This window comes from Erpetoichthys calabaricus, chromosome 7, assembly GCF_900747795.2.
Source record: "Erpetoichthys calabaricus chromosome 7, fErpCal1.3, whole genome shotgun sequence".
Taxonomy (NCBI): Eukaryota; Metazoa; Chordata; class Cladistia; order Polypteriformes; family Polypteridae; genus Erpetoichthys; species Erpetoichthys calabaricus.
The window spans coordinates 174,892,739-174,910,700 of NC_041400.2; the positions used below are offsets into that span (position 1 = coordinate 174,892,739).

General features: G+C 39.2%; 1 protein-coding gene across 1 annotated transcript in view; it reads right to left on the reverse strand.

Moving 5' to 3' along the window:
• The window catches only part of lnpep (leucyl/cystinyl aminopeptidase), a 117,118-nt gene that overhangs the window by 64,911 nt on the left and 34,245 nt on the right, over positions 1 to 17,962 (reverse strand). Inside the window, exons 3-4 of the mRNA XM_028805735.2 lie at positions 5,192 to 5,330; positions 4,803 to 4,934 (exon numbers count right to left, since the gene is read on the reverse strand). Of these exons, the coding sequence (XP_028661568.1) occupies positions 4,803 to 4,934; positions 5,192 to 5,330 (271 nt within the window). The remainder of the gene's footprint in view (positions 1 to 4,802; positions 4,935 to 5,191; positions 5,331 to 17,962) is intronic.

Below are 17,962 nucleotides of genomic sequence, written 5' to 3' on the forward strand. Positions count from 1 at the left end.
TACTGCACTACAAATGCAAATTTACAGCTTAATCTCTCTAATCTAGGCCTCTACACAAAATGAAACTGAATTAAATAAACAGATGAATTAACATATTTAAAATTTTAAACTGACAAATACACAGAAGTGTTTACAATTACAACAACATTATTACTTTATGAATCTATTATTCAGTTTCTGTTATTTGATCTTGGTGGAATAGCAATATAATCACTTTAAGTACTTTTTCTGGCAATTATAGCTTTACCAAAAAAAACCAAAAAAAAAACAAATCCCCATACCCATGCCTTTTGTTTAATTCTTTTTCATTTGATTTCACGCTATGCACAGACCTAACCTCTTCTTTCCTAGCTGTCACCAGTTACACGGAGCATACACACACATTTTTTAGAGTGGTGAGAATAATCTTCCACAACATGTACAGTATCTGTTTAATTTACTTTTTTTTTTTTTTTTAAACACAGATATTTTTACTTCAAGAAAATTAGTACACTGCTTTACATTACTTGCTACTTTTAAAAAGTAATAAAAGTCCATAAAAGCTACTACTTTTAACACTAGAATCCCTGAAGCCTACGAAAAAACTCTTAATCCTGGCCCATCTTAAATCCCTTCGCACTTCTCCATCAGCACCTTTTGTTTTGTATATGTGTCAATCAGCACAAGCAGCAAGCAGCCTGCTGTCCCATCCTCCATCTTGACAGAGCACAACTTGGGCAAAAAGTTCTCCCAGCTCAAGCCAAGGCTCCTGATTGACACATTGGCCACTATGGCCCTTAAGAATCAAAACTTCCTAATCACTAACATGATTTAAAGGATTCGATACTGATTCATAAATTCTCACGACTGATCTTGTGAATACCTATCCTGCTCAGTTACTATATGTAGATTTCTGCTAATCTTCATTTTTTGGGGTCCGATCCAGTAGCTGTCACTAATGCGCCTGTTAAGACCTTCTATGGAAAAATATGTTAATTCATCCATCCTTTACTACTTCACATAAAATGGTGAGTCCTCAACTCAAATCAGTGCCTTCAACACTTAAATCAGTTATGTGGACTTACTAAAAATGAAAGCACTGCATAGGTAAGGAACAACTGGATGAAAGCAAAGCTATATATAAGCTGTGCAACTCAGAAGATAAATATTATCACTCATAAACAATCTCAATTGACATCCAAACAAGTAGAGCCTAAACCTACACTGGAGACTGCATTAAGCTCCAAGCTTTAATTTAATTCACATCACTCCCCAAAAAAAAAACCAACAGTTTTTATCTGTAAAGATAAGAGACCTTACAACGCTGTTGAAAACGAGGGCTTTCGACAAATAATACATGTTTTGGGACTGCAGTATGCTATACCAACCAGAAAGTAAATGAGTAAAGTCATTTTACACCTAGGATTTATGAAATTCTTAAGCAAAGCATCACCACATCTCTCAGGTCAGTGGAGAGAGTAACCCTAACATGCGACAACTGGACATCAAAGGCAGCAAATTCCTACATGACAATCAGTGCCGCATGCCAGTCACACTGGGGGAAAACCTCGCTGACTATATACAGAGCTTCTGTAATGGCTGTTGTTCTAGAAACACTTTCTAGCATCTCCAATGTGCTGTTCCATCATATGATGGCATCATTCACAAGTTTGTGTTGTGCCAAGTCCAATAAACATTGTGTTGTATTTAAGCCCGTGGGAGAAGTTTTCAATGTGCCTCACCCAGCCAAGTAAGTGGGCAATTGTTGGAATTTTCAGAGCAGTCTGCGATACCAAGTGAGTGTGTGTGAAAAGCAACCGACATGAAATAGCCCCATAAGTTGTACAGCACTGCTGTCAGTCACAATTGCTGCTTATTTGTGTTTAATGATACATTCATCCAGTACCAATGTCAACAAGCATCAGCTTTAAATTCTCATTTTAAAATGTTTCCTTTTTTGTCTCAGGAGGAACTTTGAGAACACATTTTCAAGATGGATTGACACGAGTGGAACATGAAGATATGTGTAACTTGTAGAATTAAAGAAAGACATGAGTGGAGTGGAGTTTTCCATCATGTTTTCATGACTGCAGGGCACATGGGAAAAGTGGGGAAAGACAATTCTATGACTGCCACCATCTGGGCCATGGCTGGAGAGACTATCCGTTGAGAAGACTGGTAGATGCCAGGAGACGGCGTCAGAAGAGCGCCTTCCCATCCCTTTCTTATCTTATCATTTCAGAGTGGAGCTGTTGACCTGACCATGTCGACTTCCCAGCCTGGAAACAACCAGTCCAAGCGGGACAGGCTGCTTCACCCCTCAAGGCTTAGCAGAGAAAGGGGTAGTGTGACGCACGGCCGGAGCCCATGCCCAGCCAGGATGCCTCCATGCTGCAAGGACCGGCGGAGGGAGCCTATCCAGAGCATTAACTCCCCTAGAGTGCTAGGTGGCAGCCCCCCTGGGTTGCAGTGGTGCCTCAGACTCCTGCAGGGCTCCATGGGATCTGGAGTTTGATGCAGCCCTGTTGGATTCCATGGACACTGCAGCTGCTGCTGAGCCCTTGGATGCAGCTCTTCTGTTACACCCGGAAGCAAGTCAACGAGCATCTGGAGCACTTCCAGTTGCCTTATAAAAGGAGCCAGCAGCCACTAATCAGGAAGTCAGAGTCGGGAGGTGGAGGACAAAGCTTGTCGAGAAGAGAGAGAGAAAGAAAGAACTGAGCATTGTGTGCCATTTGGTACTGTGCTGTGGGGAGCGAATGAAGCGCCGCCACATGTAAATAAACTGGCAAACTTGTGTCCAGCCTGCCTGTGTCGGAGTTAGGGGGACTGTACACACCCTGGACTTCACAATAGGTTAGTTAAATTATGGTGAATTTTGAATGAGTACAGTGTTGTGGAAAAGTTTTTTTTTTTTTTTTTAGAGCTAAACAGATATTTAATTCAACATCTTGCAAATACTATTAATCCTTCATTACTAATCCAAATATTTCTTCTTAAATGTCAATTTATCCTTATGCATATGTTATTAAGTCACTAAGTACACATCCTTCAAATAAAGTGCTGCTGAAATGTGTTACATTATATTAATGTTCTCTATGTAAGGTTAAATAATGTCTAGGTTAAAAACGCTAGCACTACATATAAATATATCAGTGCATGTCAATTCAATCAAGATAAGGTCAATATCAAATCAAAATCAAATCAGGACAAAAGTGCTAATACCCAGACTTACTAATCACACTCATAAACCAATTTACAGACCTAATTACTTAGTGGGAATCTATTGGCAATGTTTGGTTCTATATAAGAAAAAGTTACCATTATTATTTATGCGAAATATTAATTCTAACGAAACTCAAGCTTACTTAAAATTCACCTTAAAGAACCCCATTCTAACCTTTCTATGGTCATTCTTTAAAACAAAACTCCCAATATAAATAAAAGTGATTACCGTATTTTTCGCACCATAAGATGCACTTTGTTTTCCCCAGAAGAAGGCTGGAAATGTCTATGCGTCTTATGGAGCGAATATTGCGTCACAGACCATGATGTGTATTACCTGACAAAAGTCGACATCCAAGGGTAGAGGGCGACAAAACTCACTGTTACGTTACAGGCATTCCCTCTGTGCTTGGAGGAATGTTAGACTCATTGACTCGGCATCTAATCCTTGTGTGTGCGTGAGTTGCGAAATGTAAACAAAGGCAAGATGGCATCTACATCTCATGAGGGAGCAAAGGGAGTACAGAAAACAAAAAAAAGCTGACGATGTTTTGCGCATTATCACTGAGTCGGACTCTGGACTCTACAGATTAGCAGCCGCTGGACTACTTCAGGCTGTTCTTTCCTGAAGCTGCCTTTCAGCTACTGTCAGACGAGACAAACAGGTATGCAGAGCAATTTTTTTAATCGAGGGCTGTGCTTGCACCGCATTCTCATTTTTCAAACTGGAAACCTACAACAAAACACGAGATGAAGGGCTTTGTGGCATTACAAATATAGATGGACTAGACTGGCGATATAACTTCAGGAAGCATTGGTCCAAACGTGCTTTGTCCCCTGGTGGCTTTGGACAGGTTATGTCGCGTGATGATAGGTACATGATGCTACAAAGTGATTGTGAGCAACTGAGCTTAATAAATTCTGACACTAGCGATGAGGAGTTCTTGGGGTTTCCGTAAAACTAGAAGAGTGCTTGAACCTTAAAGTCTCTCCTTATTTGTTAATGACAGTGATGATGTTTCTTAATAGCGCTGTTGAATTTACATGGTTGAAATATTATTCTGCTATATTTTATTAAACATATTAGTGCACCATTTGGTTCAGAATATTTTTTTTCTTGTTTTCATCCTCTAAACCTAGGTGCGTCTAATGGTCAGGTGTGTCTTATGGTGCAAAAAATACAGTAACTGAAAGTTCAAATGAGTGTATAGTTGATAGGCTTGGGGCATGAAGCAATATTACACAGTATGAAAATAGATCAAAAAATAGAAAAGTTCAGATAACTAAGGATAGCATTCTCACGCCAAAAGAAAAGTACAAATTCTTCATATTCAAATGACTGAATATTTAAATATGTGAAAAAGTTCCTATAGCCGAATATGGTGATATTAGCAACGTGAAACATAATGTAAAACAATGTAACAGACTACAATATGTTTACTACATATGCAATATGGAGTTGGCCAAAAAAAAAAAAAAAAGGCAGCCACAGAACTTCGGCTTACCGATCACTTGCTAAAATGTTGTCCTCCTAATCAACTGCTTTATAATACTCGGGTATCTAATTAAATGATTATTTTATTAAACAGAATACATACCTTGGTTCCATTCAATTCCTTGCTAACATACTTGAAGTCAGCAACTATGAAAGCAACTAAGTAGGTGCTCATTTTCACACTGTTTTCAAATTCATCTTCAACAATACCATCATGTAACTCGTTGAAGTGCATCTGTAATATGAAAACAATCAATCAGTTGCACAAAAACTGCAATATAAAGAAATCAAAAAGTGTGATTTTGTTATTCTCGATGTCTGACGTCATTTTGAAGCAGTTTATTTTTAGTCCTTTACACATTTACAGAAAACAATGTGTACTATATAACATGTTTAATTTCTTCTGGTAAAGCCTTTGGAGTCTAAGCTAAACTAGTGTTCAGGTTAAAGCCTTAAATGAGCAGACAGTTTTAATTTTAAAAGTACCAGTACCTTTGGCATGTTTGAAAGGCTGATATAGTTTGCATCTCGCTTAATTTTAATTAAAAAAGTAGCCTTAAAATCAGGTTCATCAAAACAAGGGAATGCAGTCCTTGCGGCTAATGGTTCAAATTGTGTGGCAGCAAGCCACCTGCAAAAGAAAAAAAATATTAATAAACATATAGTATAATCATGAGGTTCTTTGATAATGAATAGTAAAAACAAACAAATTGGAGGCAAATCTGACTAGTGACCAATATAGTTTAAGATAACATGAATCACAATCATAGCTACAGTATTGTTTGTGAAAAAATAGCATCTATAAATTTTTACAATTTATATCTGTTTTATGACTGTGGGAAATTTACAGCTATTCACAGCATCACTGAGAGTAAAGCATAACAACCAAAACAGGGTGCACTCAGGGTCACTAATGCGCACCAAACTTACAGAAGCAGTGCCAACTACTCTATTTTCATGCCATATTACACAAATATCATCCATCCATTCATTCATTATCAAATTTGCTTAGGTTTGTGCTACTGGCAAGTGAGGCTGATCCTGGATGCATTTCGTCTGTGCAAATAAGGAACCAGTTCTGGAGTGGAACATCATTCTCACGTATACTTTCATTCAAACAAAAAGAATTCAGTTATTTAAAAATTAACACACACAATAATCAATACATTCTTCACACGAATCCCAAATAAAATATATAATAAAATCTCATGTAGTTGAATTTAAAGATAAAAAATGTTCAGTGACAAAGAAAAGCTTTCTTTACACAGTCATCTGATATGACAGACTTATAAAACCATTGTCAAGAATCGGGCCATCAGATGAAGTGTCACTATTTGAAAATAATTTGTATGTATTTTTAAAATATCATGTAAATGTTGTTAGTTTAACCTCACACTATCTCCATGTTACTTCAGAAAGGCTATACATTATTGCTGTATTTTACATATCTGTTTTTGTACATCACTTCAATGGGTTAGCCTTTTGTAAAATTGAATAGCTAGTAAAGATGACAGTCTTCTCTTTCTAAAACACACTTCAACGCCATGCATTTTAGGGCATATTTTTTCCCTTTGGGTCATTCCATGTCTTATCAACCCATTTTCCAGAAATCCCACATTCAGTCTCAAATTCTGAAAAAAAATACCAAGTGTACCCATGTTATCCAAGAGACACCCTGTAAAATTTCATCAGTTTCCATCAGAAACTTCAAAAGACGTTGTTGGACAGTTATCTTATCCAAAGATCTATACATTGTTCTCCTCTCTTGCTTAATGAATCTTAGCCTGGAGAGGTCTATTAAGTTTTTACATTTAAGATGTCTCACTTAAAGTTTTTCCAATGTTGTACCTGTCCTGGTGTCTATATAAACACAGCGAACTCCAGTTTCTGTATTACATCTTGCCTGAAGAAGGGGACTGAGTTGCCTCGAAACTTTGCATATTGTAATCTTTTCAGTTAGCCAAAACTAGTACTAACTTTGCAAAGGATATGCACAATTTCATGCCAGGCTTGTTGCTACTACGGACTGGATGGTTCTCAGATCGACCCTATTATACAGGAAGTAAAAGTTGTTGCAAAGTTTCTGGAGATTAACCTGTGGAAGGATCATTACTGAGCATCAAGAAGTGAGAGCGGAAGGCTGGCACGTCCTCCCCCCAAGCCGGTGTCCCACTGGAACCTAAGCCCATTTTTCCTTTTGGATTCATGCCTCAGTAACTGCAGTTTCTGTGTCTATGGGGTTTTTCAGGAATGTAACCCCCTTGGATAATGTGGATTGACTGTACATGCATTTTTATATTTATATATGGGCTGGGAATCTGTTTAACAAAATGAACTACAGTGGTGTGAAAAACTATTTGCCCCCTTCCTGATTTCTTATTCTTTTGCATGTTTGTCACACAAAATGTTTCTGATCATCAAACACATTTAACCATTAGTCAAATATTACACAAGTAAACACAAAATGCAGTTTGTAAATGGTGGTTTTTATTATTTAGGGAGAAAAAAAAATCCAAACCTACATGGCCCTGTGTGAAAAAGTAATTGCCCCCTGAACCTAATAACTGGTTGGGCCACCCTTAGCAGCAATAACTGCAATCAAGTGTTTGCGATAACTTGCAATGAGTCTTTTACAGCGCTCTGGAGGAATTTTGGCCCACTCATCTTTGCAAAATTGTTGTAATTCAGCTTTATTTGAGGGTTTTCTAGCATGAACCACCTTTTTAAGGTCATGCCATAGCATCTCAATTGGATTCAGGTCAGGACTTTGACTAGGCCACTCCAAAGTCTTCATTTTGTTTTTCTTCAGCCATTCAGAGGTGGATTTGCTGGTGTGTTTTGGGTCATTGTCCTGTTGCAGCACCCAAGATCGCTTCAGCTTGAGTTGACGAACAGATGGCCGGACATTCTCCTTCAGGATTTTTTGGTAGACAGTAGAATTCATGGTTCCATCTATCACAGCAAGCCTTCCAGGTCCTGAAGCAGCAAAACAACCCCAGACCATCACACTACCACCACCATATTTTACTGTTGGTATGATGTTCTTTTTCTGAAATGCTGTGTTCCTTTTACGCCAGATGTAACGGGACATTTGCCTTCCAAAAAGTTCAACCTTTGACTCATCAGTCCACAAGATATTTTCCCAAAAGTCTTGGCAATCACGGAGATGTTTCTTAGCAAAATTGAGACAAGCCCTAATGTTCTTTTTGCTTAACAGTGGTTTGCGTCTTGGAAATCTGCCATGCAGGCCGTTTTTGCCCAGTCTCTTTCTTATGGTGGAGTCGTGAACACTGACCTTAATTGAGGCAAGTGAGGCCTGCAGTTCTTTAGACGTTGTCCTGGGGTCTTTTGTGACCTCTCAGATGAGTCGTCTCTGCGCTCTTGGGGTAATTTTGGTCGGCCGGCCACTCCTGGGAAGGTTCACCACTGTTCCATGTTTTTGCCATTTGTGGATAATGGCTCTCACTGTGGTTCGCTGGAGTCCCAAAGCTTTAGAAATGGCTTTATAACCTTTACCAGACTGATAGATCTCAATTACTTCTGTTCTCATTTGTTCCTGAATTTCTTTGGATCTTGGCATGATGTCTAGCTTTTGAGGTGCTTTTGGTCTACTTCTCTGTGTCAGGCAGCTCCTATTTAAGTGATTTCTTGATTGAAACAGGTGTGGCAGTAATCAGGCCTGGGGGTGGCTACGGAAATTGAACTCAGGTGTGATACACCACAGTTAGGTTATGTTTTAACAAGGGGGCAATTACTTTTTCACACAGGGCCATGTAGGTTTGGATTTTTTTTCTCCCTAAATAATAAAAACCATCATTTAAAAACTGCATTTTGTGTTTACTTGTGTTATATTTGACTAATGGTTAAATGATTTTGATGATCAGAAACATTTTGTGTGACAAACATGCAAAAGAATAAGAAATCAGGAAGGGGGCAAATAGTTTTTCACACCACTGTAATTAATTGCATAACTATGTTATTGATCATGATTAATTACATCTAACATTAAAATATACAATTATAAAATTAATACACAATCAATAAATAAATACACATTGAATCACAAAATTAATGTAAAATCAACACAAAGGAATTAAAGAAAAATTAATGGCATAGTTTAAACTTAAACAATGACCTTAAACCTGAACTTTTAATAAAATACTAGTTGAGCAAGTACAACCTGAATCTGAATGCCTTCCTAAAAGTCAAGTTGAAAAGAAGGCAACATGAAAATGAGGCCAAAGTATTAATTCTCAAATTGGCATAGCATATGAAACACAGATGTGTCGAAGTAAAAAACGATCAAAACAAATGTTGACTTTGAAGGGTGCGTGTTAGCCAGCAACTCTCGCAGAGCTGAGAGCCAGTTGGCATACCAGTTGCCTCTGACTCTGGGTCAGTGGAGTGAGGCAGAGAGAGAGAGAGAGAGGACCACCTGTATGAGTAGGCAAGGGGACAAAGCTGCTGGGAAATGCATCCAAAGTGCTCATTAAGTGCTGTGTCTGCAATTGGCAATCTCCTAGCTGCTTTTTTTGCCGCCCCTGTCCTGGCCCTTTAGACAGTCTAGCACATGTATAGATTTAATTTTTTTGTGGATGGTAGAATCATGGTGTGCCTTGGGATTTTTTTGGGTTACAAAAAAAAATGTGCCACAACAGAAAAAAGATTGGAAAACACTGCTCTACCTACACCTTTTCTCCTGGCAAGCTAAAAAAAGATCTCCGTAGCTGCTTTCTCGCTTAAAAATTGATAATACGTGGATGGTTATGTTGCATTCTTTGCATAAATTAGGCAATATACTGCAAACTGGAATAATGGGTGCGAATAATCACTACATGTCTATTTCATAGAATTTTGTTATTATATTAGGGCAGTCAGCATTGTAAGCTACCTGTTAGATCAGCAAGTTAAATACAGAGGTAATAGAGAATTATTTTGGTTTTAGTGCAACTCAAAGATAACCTATTTAGCACTTATGTGACATGACATTGATTCGATCTTCTTACAGAAACATGAAATGAAAAAAAAGACAGCATAACTTTTACCTTTGCAACTTTTCTCTATTGGGCCAGGGCTGTCATAAAACCCCTCTGTCCACCCCTTCCTCTTACTCCCCTGCACCTATGTCAGTATGTATAAATCAAGAAAATGAACACACAAAATATATATATTTTTTCATGCAGACTTAATTGTATTCTCTTCTAAATTATCAATAAATACAGAGTCCTTGATCTGGACAACTTAACTTTTAGTCTTACTTCTTGGTAAGGCTGGACGATATCGAGTTTTTAAAAAATATCGACATATTTTCATACAAGATATAGGATGAGACAATATCATTTATATCGAGCCTATGTTGGATTAAAATTATTCTTGTACAGCCTCCAGTCCTGTCTTTCTCTTCTCCCTGCTTGCCTCTCTCAGAACTTCACCCTACCCACCTCTATACCTCTCTAAATGCAACTCAACCCTCCCCAACCGCTTCACTTGGTAAGTCCTGCAGGCAGTGTCAGGATGGAGAAGGATAAAGACAAGAAGGAAGCTATCGAAGAAGACCTGGTTGGTATAAAGAAAAACAATGGCTCAATTATTTGGAGATGGTTCATGTTCAAAGTGTCAGATGAGCAGCAGAATAATGTATTCTGTACAGAATGCAGAAAACAAGTCAGAGCAAAAGCTTCAAGTGCTACTCTTTTTCACCATTTACAACATCGTCATAAAGTACAGTACAAAGAGTGTGAAAATGCGTGATGCAGCCCAGACCGTGAAGCCTTCCCAGCATCCTGCCCCAAAACAAACCACATTGCAAAACTCATATACCCGTGCTGTGCTTTATCATAGAAAAAGTGAGAAGTGGGGCAACAATACTAAAGCAGTGGCTTATCATATCGCAGATTTCCCCTCCCCCCTTTTCTCCCAAGCACACAAAGCAATAGTTTCTCACATAAATTAACATAAAACGTTTGTTGCTGCATGCAATGTGCTGTCACTGCGTGTTAGAGATCTGGCAGCGGCAGATGCAGCGGCTGGGCACATCAGCTGGGGATTGATTAGCTGGTGCCAGTACCTCACTTTCATTTCAGATCTCGATCTCCAGATCACTTGCACCAAATCATAGTCCAATTTGCTTTGTACATTCGCTTCATTCTCTCAATCAATGTCGATGCCATTCTAGATGTTATTTACTCTATGCTACTCACACATGCAGGGATTTGAATTCAAGTCAACGAGTCTAACAGTCCTCCAAGCAAAGAGGGTCTACCTATAACGTAACGTTGTTTTATCAACATTTGTAGCTTTTTTTTGCTCTCTGCCTGCCCTAGAACAGTTAAGTAAAATGTTTTATAGAACCACTTGGAGAAATAAATATGCCTATTGACCACAAGGTAATCTATTTGAAATGTTTAAGCTTATACAGCTACCACTGATGAAACTGAAACTTTGTTACATAAAATATCAGCCCTATTGGAGTATGTGCATGCGTGTGTTAGACTGAGGATTGTGACACTGAATGAGAGCCCCAGCTGAGAAGAGACAGGAAAGGAAAGGGTAGCATGCACTGTGTACGGCACCACAAAAGTTTTAACAGCGGCTGGAGTGCCAATTCTGCCACCAAACCCCAAGTTTTCCTTGCAAGTTGAAGGGCCACTTGCAGGGCCAGATGCAGGTTAACATCATACCAGGACAAAGCAATTGCGGTTAAGTGTCTTGCTCAAGTACCCAAAGAATTGTTCCAGTGGTTGCGGGATCTAAACCTGCAACCGCCAGCAAATCCTTACCACCACAGCCACCACTCCGCTTAAGAAGATACAGGGATGCATTTTAAATTCAGAAGTGTTTGAGATTGAAAAGGTCTAAAAATATACATCTGCTTCGATCATTTGCTGGTGATTTTACCAGAATGGTTTAACTAAAACCATTTGTAGGTTGCACATTACACAACACAGTGTACACAAGTACTTAAATCTTATACATCCCTACTAAACACAGATGGATGTTAATTTGCCTTTGAGTGATCTGCCTTTTTACATAAAAATGAAAGTGATTTTAAAAGTTTTTTTGTGTGTTACAGGACATGGTATGGATGATGCCTCATCACCTGGGCCATTTCTCTGTGTAAGAAAGTTGTCACTTGTCTTGTTTTGTCAGTTGTTACATGTTTAGTTATTTGCACAAAGTCGTAGATGTTTGTACAAGACTATACACAGGAGGAAGCACTTTGGTAAAGAAAGAACTTTCTACTTGAGTGAAAACTCACTTTTTAAAGAGCAAGTCTGTCTTTTGTTATTTTTGCTCTGTATCTTTTCAGTTTACATTTTCTTAATTGCACAGCCATGAGTCTTTTAATACACAGGAAAAGAACATTTTATTTTACTCAAGGAGCATTATTATTTACTATATGCAGATAGTTTATTTTTGAGCTATTTCTTATATACATCGACAGCTGTATGTTAATAAAAGTACCTGTGTGACATTTGAGACATGTGGCTTTGACTCAGAACTGTCTTTTTGTTATTACTTTGTGGGAAGAAAAAATATCGAGATGTATATCGTATATCGCCATTCAGCTAAAAAATATCGAGATATTAATTTTGTTCCAAAAAAATTTGTTGTGAAAAATGACAATACATAAAAACACAATGATATGTGACCATAAATAATTGTATTAAAGTTTTTTTTTATTTTTTATATTTGCTTACTTCTTTATTTATTTATTTTAGTGACAATACATGCAACATAAAATACGGTTCGAAAGGAAAACTATCATTTTCACCTATCAATGCTGTGAGAGGATGGGCTCTAGCGTGTACAGTTTTGTGACTGAAGAACTGTCGGTACAACACACATAAATCTGGTACTTGATGGCTAGACACCATACTTCAGATACAAACTCTTGAGAGGATGATAAATTCAGGGTTTCTTGAATTTAAGTAGATACTTCATGCAGTGATTCTGGCTAGCTTTTCCTTGCAATTGTGTCAGCCACAGCTGTACAACATCACAACCTAGTGCATGCATGTTGCTTGCCTTGGGAATCCTGTGGCTCATAGGTATGCACAAAGTTTCAACTATGAGTGACCCTCTTTACATTATCAGATGTACAAGACAATAACATATTCCTGCTTTACTTTTCTGTACCTGCGGTCTTAACTTGAAGAAGGCCACACTGTCTCTAATACACCCTGCCTTTCTAGAATTCTTTTGCTAGCTAAAGACATACTACACCTTCCTACTGCAGATCCTTCCCGTTTTTACTTCTCTGTAATTAAAAGCGACTGACCTACCTTTTTACATGCTTGCCCTTCAAAAGAAATAATCTATTACTGTAAGGTCATAGAATTATCAGATTAATTGCATGTGGTGTTTTTATTCCAATTTTGTCAATTCTGGGAAGGGATAAAAAATGCACTGTTTACACTGTTACAAGACTGCCAAAATGAATATTCACTGCTAAAAAGTTAGTAAAATGAAACAAAGCAAACTGTTCAACTATTGTAATAATTAACAAGAGATTCTGGAAAACAGATAGGGAACCATGCCTATTTAAATTGTAATGTTCCTTACATGAATCAACAGGCATTTCTGTAGAATAACTGGTGATATGTATGTGGATATACAGGGTCAACTGCACTGTGCTATTAGCATGGGATGATCCCATACTGATCTGGTTTTAGTACGTATTTATGGTAACAAGACTAACATTTGGGGTTAGTGCTGCTGCAGTCTATCAGTGGACCAAGGTAAGACAAACTGTAGTGGCAGTGTGCTTTCTGGAGTCACAGAAGGGCAAATAAGTAGAGCACTAACTTAGACTACCTTGTGACCAGTCTGAAGGGACTTAGTATGGTGGGTAATGTTACAAATCGAATTCAACACGCATCAGACTGACAGTTATGGACATGAAAAATCATTTATATGCCATTAAAAACAATAGAACCAATCTATATATATATAATTCACTAAGGCACGCAAGACACCATGAAGCACGCAAGACAGAGCCACACTCACCAACTCTAAGACCATGAGATACGACGACAACTCACAGAGCCACGCCCATCAACACGGACGCGACAACTCACAAAACACTGCGTCATTCGTGTTCGTTTCTACTACAGTCCACATGCACCTCTGAGCCACATTGACTTTTCATTATTCCTTTTGGTTAGGACGCACGACTGCGTCCACCATCGCAAACTGTTTTACACGTTACATACAGCGATTTGCATCCGCGACAAACATGCTTCTTCTTCTTAGATGGTCCTACAGGAACACGGAAAACGTTTTCACAATTTCATACCATACTCCTTATTCCCTGGCCCACGTCAACCCTCGCTCTCCAGGCATTCACACTGCCTGCTCATGTGTCCGGACACAACAACTCACCAACCACCGCGTAAGTCGCTTTCGTCTGTGCTACAGTCCACATGCACCTCTGAGCCATGCTGACTTTTAATTATTCATTTCAGTTACAACGCACGACTGCGTCCACCATCGCAAACCATGGGAAGTGAACGACGGAGCCCCGCCCACCAACTCTAACCCTCCTCCCACGTGATAGGGAACGCACCTCAGAGCCCAGCCCACCAACTCTAACCCTCCTCCCACGTCCACCCTCGCTCTCGAGGCACGGCTTACTTATGTGCCCACCCCCAACAGCTCACCAAACACATACTCGCTTTGGTCTGTGCTACAGTCCACATCCAGCTGTGAGCCACGTTGACTGTTCATTTGCCTTCCATGGCACTAACCATCTCAAAACACATTCCCTGATGAATTCTTTTCAGTGTCAACACTGCTCCAAAACCTTCATACGCCAGAAATATCTCAAAGCACATTTAAACACACACTCCACTGAACAAACGCATTCCAAACAGATCTTTCAATGCACCATTTGTTCCAAAACGTTCTGAGTGCAGAAATATCTCAACATGCATTTAAAAACACACTCCACTGAACGAATTATGCAATGTGAACATTGCCAGCGATGCTTCGAAACAACTCATTCCAACTCCCTTCAGTGTCAACACAGCACTAAATCGTTCATGCACAAACATCGCATTCAGTTTTCAGCAGCTTTTCAAGAAGATACCGCCATTCACGTCCAAGAACACAACATTGGCCTACCTACCACACTATGTGCTTCTTGACCAGAAGGTCAACACATCCGGACATTACACTAAGTGTTGTCATGCCGGGAAGGTGTCTTTGCCACTGCTACCCAAACCTCCTCTTTTTTTTAGAAGACCTGTTGACTGGCAAGAAACCGCTGTCCTGAAATTACTGTGATAATATCAGGGAATACAACTCTGCTTTAGCTTGTGCGTCAATGGGCGCACACATCAGTCAACCATCTGGACATGAACCGTATGCTTTCAGAATCCACGGTCAAATTTATCACCAGGTCTCTCCTTTATATACCAATCCTGACACGTCACCACGATACCATCAGCTATAAATCTTCGATTCTGCTGAGGCTACCACTCAACGTTTGCAAAAGGAATGTAATAGCGCTTGCAGTGACATTTTGTTTCTGCAACTAGACAAGATGATACAACAGGTTAATCCCTTCGCAAAGTCTTACATGCACATGCATGACATTATCGCTCATAGTAACCCTGTTGCTGCTGTACGAATGGTATTCATAGAAAATCCAACTCTGGATATGAGAAGGCATAATACCCCGTCCTGTCAAACTGATATTGCTGCTATCTTTGTAGGTGAAGACGGGGAACTTTCTGCACAACGCGACATTTGCATATACCCAAGGGGAGATGCTTGCAAGCGTATCTCTGTTCTCAATATGAACTGTGACCCCATGGTTTATCCACTGCTGTTCCCTTATGGAAATCCAGGCTAGCACATACAATTGACCCATGCTGAGAAAAAGCGAACCGCAAAAAGAACACGAGTCACACAGCTCCAATTTTATGCTTTCAGGCTTGCCATGAGATCTTCATTTAGCGTCTTGCATTCCAGTGGCAAGCTTTTCCAGCAATACATTGTCGACGCATATGTCAGAACAGAAGGCGCGCGTTTACATTACCTACAGTCCCATCAACAAGATTTGCGTGTAGAGCAATACAGGGGACTTATGGGTGCTGTCACTGCAACATGATGAAATACAGACTTTCCTTGACGGCAGGTATGTTAGTGCTCCTGAGGCTATGTGGCGTTTGAACGAGTACAGTCTTTCAGAAAAATCTCACGTGATTACATGATTACCAGTTCATTTGTCGAAACAACAAATCATCTTCTTTCATGACAGTCACGAGGAACAAGCGCTACAAAGACAAGCCAACAAAAACACTATGCTGTTAGCATGGTTTGAACTCAACAGAACAGATCCTGAAGCTATGGAGTTACATTACACGGATGTTCCCCAACATTACACATTTCAAAAATCCTCTGTAAAATGGAATAAGAGAATCGGAGGAGGCACAAAAGTGATCGGTAGAATGCCTGCTGTTGCCATTATCTGCTAAAACCAGTTTTCTGTCACGGACAATTGTATGTTGCTCTCTCCAGAGTTCCATCTTTTCATTCACTTATTCACTTACTTGTATCCTCAGACCCACCCCTTTTAGACAACTGTGTCTTTCCGGAAGTGTTCAGTCATCAATAAATAATTATGCGGCGTGTGTTATGCCGCGGGTTCGCTAGTATTTTATATTTATATTCAGACTGAAGTACAGTGATCCCTCGCTATATCGCGCTTCGTCTTTCGCGGCTTCACTCAATCGCGGATTTTAAATGTAAGCATATGTGAATATATATCGCGGATTTTTCACTGCTTCGCGGATGTCTGCGGTCTACAGTACGTGTGCTTCCTCAGTTGATTTGCCCATTTGAATTCAAACAAGGGACGCATTTGAATTCAAACAAGGGACGCTATTGGCGGATGGCTGAGAAGCTACCCAATCAGAGCACGCAGTTAAGTTCCTGTGTGCTGCTGATTGGCTCAGCAACGGAGTGCTGCATTAACCAGGAAGTCTCATCTCACTCATTCAGCATTAATGCACGTTACTGCTAATGCTTCAGGATTGCAGAAAAGGTAAACGTTTTGGATATGTTGAAGTAAGGAAACAGCTACATCGCTGCAGGACACAATTACAGCATCAATGAGTCCACGATTCTTTTTATTTAAAAAGGAGGAAAAGCATATAAGATCTACAGCCGCAGTGTCCTTTAATCAGGGCGCAAAACGAGTTGCAAGTGGACATGATAAGGCAGAAGTCTGGATGGAATCTGCTTTAGGGATTTGGATTGAAGAGTGCTGGAAGAAGAACAGCAGCAGTGCTAAACAGTCGCCTGAAGAGGCTCCTTTAGAAGAGCTAACACGCTATCCTTTGTTGTGCAGTAAAATTAAACTCATCGTTATCGGACAAGTCGTCGTGTCATTGTTGGTGAGTAACCATAATTAATTATTTACGTACAGTACTTATTACATGTACATAGTTTAGTGTCGCTGTACACACATTTTACTGTATACAATTTTTCTTGCATTGTACGTATTTATTGCTGGTGGCCTGTCTGTTGTAATGGCTGTAACGTATGTAATATTGGAGACGCTCGATATCTTTAAAATAATATTTAGGTTTTACTGTATGTAAACTGTGTTTACATACATAATTTCAACGAATCTTACCTAATATCTAAGAGAATACAAAGGGTTTATGCTGTATAACTGTGCGTGAAATGTTTATAATAGTGTGGGAGAGTTTCTAAGGGCTTAAAATATATAAAAATAACCATATAAAACATATGGTTTCTACTTCGCGGGTGGCTCGGGAACACAACCCCCACGATGGAGGAGGGATTACTGTATAGTGTGATACTGAATGAAATATGTTTAACTCAATGTCATAGAAAAAGACAAGTGATACATACAAATATTTATATGGCATAATATAGGAAATATAAAAAATACAGATTAACATACATTTAACCCTTAATCTTCAATATACAGATGCTGAGTTAGTGAAGGATTCTGCAACCACATCACTGCCAATGGAAGTCGATAGGCAATGATAAATCTGGAAGCAATAGCACCTGATGCACCTCCACTAGCTCCAACTTTTCTTGTATAGCCATTGTCTGATGCCCTGTAATTGCCTGTTTGGCTAATAATTTCATTGTTTTCCAGAACTTTTAGGTGCACAGTGTTGCCTAGCTTCTAATCCAGAAAGTGTGGATTGAAAGATGCTGCCAGCTTCTTCCATTCTACATTCCTTCAGAGTGTTTTGGAGGTATAGATATACTTTA